This window comes from Glycine max, chromosome 2 (assembly GCF_000004515.6).
Source record: "Glycine max cultivar Williams 82 chromosome 2, Glycine_max_v4.0, whole genome shotgun sequence".
Classification (NCBI taxonomy): Eukaryota; Viridiplantae; Streptophyta; class Magnoliopsida; order Fabales; family Fabaceae; genus Glycine; species Glycine max.
Window position 1 is genome coordinate 9561649 of NC_016089.4, and position 4428 is coordinate 9566076.

Consider the following 4428-nt stretch of genomic DNA (forward strand, 5'->3'; position numbering starts at 1 on the left):
TAATTACATTGTATTACTTGTTAGCTCACAATTAAGTTTGGACGAATTCGAACTTATTTGTATGATTATTGTGTAAGTTAATCTATCAGTCAATTACACGTTGACACATTTTAAAACCTACCCCTCTCTTTAATCAATGACACCAAGTCACCAACCCTCTCTATATTTGTTCTTCCTTTCTTCGCCAACACTTTTCCCTAAATCACTACACCTCATGCCTTCGTTGTCCTTTCTCTATTGTCGTGATTACCCATCGCAATAGAGCATGACTATTGGAGAGTCACACCACGAGAGGGTGTGGGGATTATCTCAATGAGCCTCCTTACTCGAAGCATTCTTTCTTGGTCATAGCAGGGTCCTACTGCACACGGTACTGAACATCAGTGAACGGCTAACCAAGTCCAAGATCCAATCCCGACTCCAACAACATAGGTATATATCAATAGGTAAGGACCTCATCCCCCCCCCCCCCCCCCCTTCGTGGTGTGAAAATCATCATTCGATCGTCGCCTTGCAAGTATTGATAACTTTCTAGCATGACGCCCCCACACGACTCTTTTCAACTTGCAATTCAATTGTTAAGTCAAAATACATTTGTGTCTTAAAGATGAATCATGACTCCTAAATATTTTGATTTACATGCAAATAAATACAAATGATAAAAGTTGTATTTGATGTGTTATTGCATTATGATTTGTATTTCAGCGTTTGATGTTTTCGACGATATCTCTCTTTAACACAATCTGGCATAACATTTAAGTGTTGCATTTAAGACTTTCATTTAATATTATGCATCTGAGATTGTGTTTTGCAGAAAACATTCTCCTAGGATCTATCAAAGTCCAATGAAGAATAAATGAAGTCCAAGGTATAAAAGTGTTGATCTTCATTAAAAAATGTGTTCTACTGTGTAGACCTACTTTGATGGAAGAAATGACTTTTTCTTGAAGTGTTTGTCACGCCAACCTATCAGCATGGACTTTCTGCATGAAGAAGGGATGTGCGTTTGAATGAAGAATCAATCTATTAAGAAATAACAAACACTTGAAGATAAAGACTATAAATAGAAGAAACTTTGAAGAACAAATTCGAATTAATCTTGTGTGAAATATTCTATCATTTTTTCAAGTAAAGCTTTTTGTAGATAATTTTCTTAGTTTTCTAACAAGGTAATCCAATTGATTAGCAAAAATCTATAAGAAACTCCTACAAATTTCTCAAGGCAACAAGACAAAGTGTTTTCCAATTTTGACATAGTCCGAAGATGTATAAATTTATTCCTCTTCCCAAAACCAATTTGAGTGCTAATTTTTACAGTTTTAGTTTTAAGCTAACCGAAACATCTTTCCAACAAAGTATAAATTCTTCAAAAAATGTTCAAAAAGATGAAAGTGGAAGTGTCATACAATTGCCATGTTTGCAACAAACTTGAACATGGCAAATGCACATTCAACTTTGGCAAATGGCAAACACGACTTTGCTTTATTATATATTTTTAAAAACATGTTTGACTAAAATGAAAATATATAACTTCTGCATTAAGCTGGAAATTTTATATCAACTTTCATTATAAACTTGCTTTTTAGATAAGAGTTTACAAATTTAAATCCCTTAAAATTTAGTGTGTTTGGTTTCACAATCGAAAGCTTTAGAATTGATTTTCCTTCCTGTCCAACATGATTTTAGTTAAAATTGATATGTTTTGATATTAAAAAAAATTGATGCTTGTTTATTGTTAGGAAAAATTGATTTTGCCTCCAAACCTAGGTTTAACTAAAAGTGATAAAACAGAGATCATAAATCTCCAAATGCTAGTGTTAGAGATAACTGGAACTTTGAGGTTTTTAGGAATGCTGCAAATGAGGCCAAGTCTTTCTTTGATATGGCCTTTCCTTGCTCGGATTTTGGATAATTATGTAATATTTTTTAGTTGATTTTCTTCAACCAATTATTATATTTTTTTAATGGATGAGATTTAACCAACGTTAAAAATAATAGAAGAAGAAGATAAGATAAACTTCATCAACTTTAAATATAGCAAGTGTTAAATACGAGCTACACAGTAATAGTAAGCAACCAGACAATCTTATGTTATTGTCAAATAATAATAATAATAATCTTTATCTTATTAAAAAAATTTATCTACTTTTATATTTTAAATACTGGTATGTATTTTTATCAAATTGATAACTAGATAAGATTTTATCCTATATTTAAAAAATATGAAATTTTATCTTCTTTCATACTTTAATAAATACTAGATTTGGGCGATGGACCTTTAGTGTGACTCGTTGGTTTTAGTTTTAGGATAAAGAAGACTTGTAGAAAAGAAAAGTAGCAAAAGAGATAAGGTAAGAGTCTAGTTGGGAACTGCATGAACTTATATTTTTATTAAATGAAACTAATATTTAAATACATTGAGATGACTGAATAAAAGATAATGTCTCTTGATTTTAGGAGATATTACTGATAACTTGAAAATAAAATCATAAACTAACTTATTCATAACAACAAAATGATAATTTTGACTTATTCAAATTAAAATTTCTTTGGAAGCATCACAAAGGCTCAACACTCTTTTTTGCCTTGGAGGCTGCAAAATCAACTTATTGATTTATAGTGCCTTGGAGAAGACATCAACAATTTGATCTTCTGTTTTAGATGAGAATTTTCCTCTTGAAATACTATTGCTTCCTTCCCATATGATTCGGTCTTGGCATTTTCAACTTTCAAGTTCTTAGTCAAGGACTTCTTAAGCTCAATTTTTGCATCTTTCTTCTTTATTTCATCTTCCTTTTTAATCAAAGTCCCATAAAATTTTTCTCTTAAAGCGTATTCACTCAATTGTATCAGCTTGTTTGTGAGCTCTTGCATAGTAGCTTCATATTTTTCTTTAGTAGCATCACTTTGAGACTTGGAAGCGCTTATTTCAGAAATAGTTGATACATTGACATTCTCTTTTTTTTATTGGAAATGCAATTTGCTCCTCCTCCAATGGATTTAAAGCAAAACTTTTTTCTCTCATTTTTAATTTGAGAATATTTGTATCATCTGCATCTTTAATCAAACAACTTTTGTTTTCAAACAATACTTTAAAACCTTTCCCAACTAGTTACTCAACACTCAACAAATTTTTAACAATTTCAGGAACATACAACACATCAGAAATAAGCTTTGTATCTCTATTGGTTGAGATTGTTATTGTTTCTTTTCCATTAATAGTGATGTACTTGCCATTTCCAACTTTAAGCTTCAATGTGCTTGCATTGTTTAGTTCCTTGAATAGATCTTTCTTGTTTGTCATGTGGTTAGTACATATGTCAATAAGCCAATTTTGATTTGATTCAATGCTAGAGAAACATGTAGCAGTAAACAGGTACTCCTCCTTTTCTACCTCTTCCTATTGATCAGCAACCTTTGCAACTTCTCCATGTGGTTGATTCATCAATTTGCAAATAATAGCTTCATGCCCCATTTGATTACACTCAGTGCACTTAGCATCAAGTATTCTCCAGCATTTAAATGGAGGATGACCTTTCTTTCCGCAGTATTGACAAGGTGGATAAGATTTCTTTCAATTTCCTTTTGCACTAGTTGATGTTGAACTCGCTCTAATTGCATCAAAATCCTTGTTTTTCTTGGATTTGGACATATTTTGTTGCTTGGCTAGTAAAGCTCCTTCAACAATATGATCTTGCCTCATAAGCCTTTGTTGCTCATGGGCTTGCAAATCATGCAATACTTCTGACAAAGTGATCTTAGACAAATCATTTGTGTTCTCTAAAGTGGTTATTGATGCTTCATATCTCAATGGTATCGTAACCATAATTTTCTCAACAATTCTGGAATCTGCAAATTTAGTGCCCAACAATCTAACCTTGTTAGCAATGTCAAGTAGTCTATATGAGTAACCTTTAATCATCTTAGACTCTTTCATTTTTTGCAGCTCAAATTCCCTCATCAAGTTCAACACTTGCATGCCCCGAGTTCTCTCGTCTCTTTCATATTCTTCCTTCAAATAGTCTCAAATTTCTTTGGGTATCTTGAGGGTCATGATTCTTGTTAAGATCATTTGTGAAACACCAACAAACAAACATGACCTCGCCTTTGCCTTCTTGGTTTTTCTCTCCTTATGATTCTTTATTTGGGCTATGGTGGGATTTTCAGGCAACGGATGTAATTCATAATCCTCTTCCATAGCATCCCACAAATCCAACGACTCTAGGTAAGATTGCATTTCACTTCCCAATGGTCATAACTCTCCCCATGAAAGAGGAAAAGAGTTAGCTTGGAAAAACTTGTTTCACCTTCCATTCTACAGGTCTCGTAAGAAAAAAGACTTTAGATACCAATTATTGGTTTAGTTTTAGGATAAAGAAACATATATTTTTAGGAATCTATTTGGGAACTACAGGAGCTAGAGCTTAT

General features: G+C 32.5%; 1 protein-coding gene across 1 annotated transcript; it reads right to left on the bottom strand.

Annotated features, from left to right (window-relative positions):
* Positions 1-3574: 3574 nt before the first annotated feature.
* LOC113000391 (uncharacterized) lies at positions 3575-3922 on the bottom strand. The gene has a single exon (XM_026126983.1). It carries the CDS (start codon positions 3920-3922, stop codon positions 3575-3577), a length of 348 nt encoding a protein of 115 aa, XP_025982768.1.
* Positions 3923-4428: the final 506 nt, after the last annotated feature.

Excerpts from the sequence above, each read along its gene's own strand:
- LOC113000391 (XM_026126983.1), bottom strand. The coding sequence starts at position 3,922 with ATGATTAAAGGTTACTCATATAGACTACTTGACATTGCTAACAAGGTT.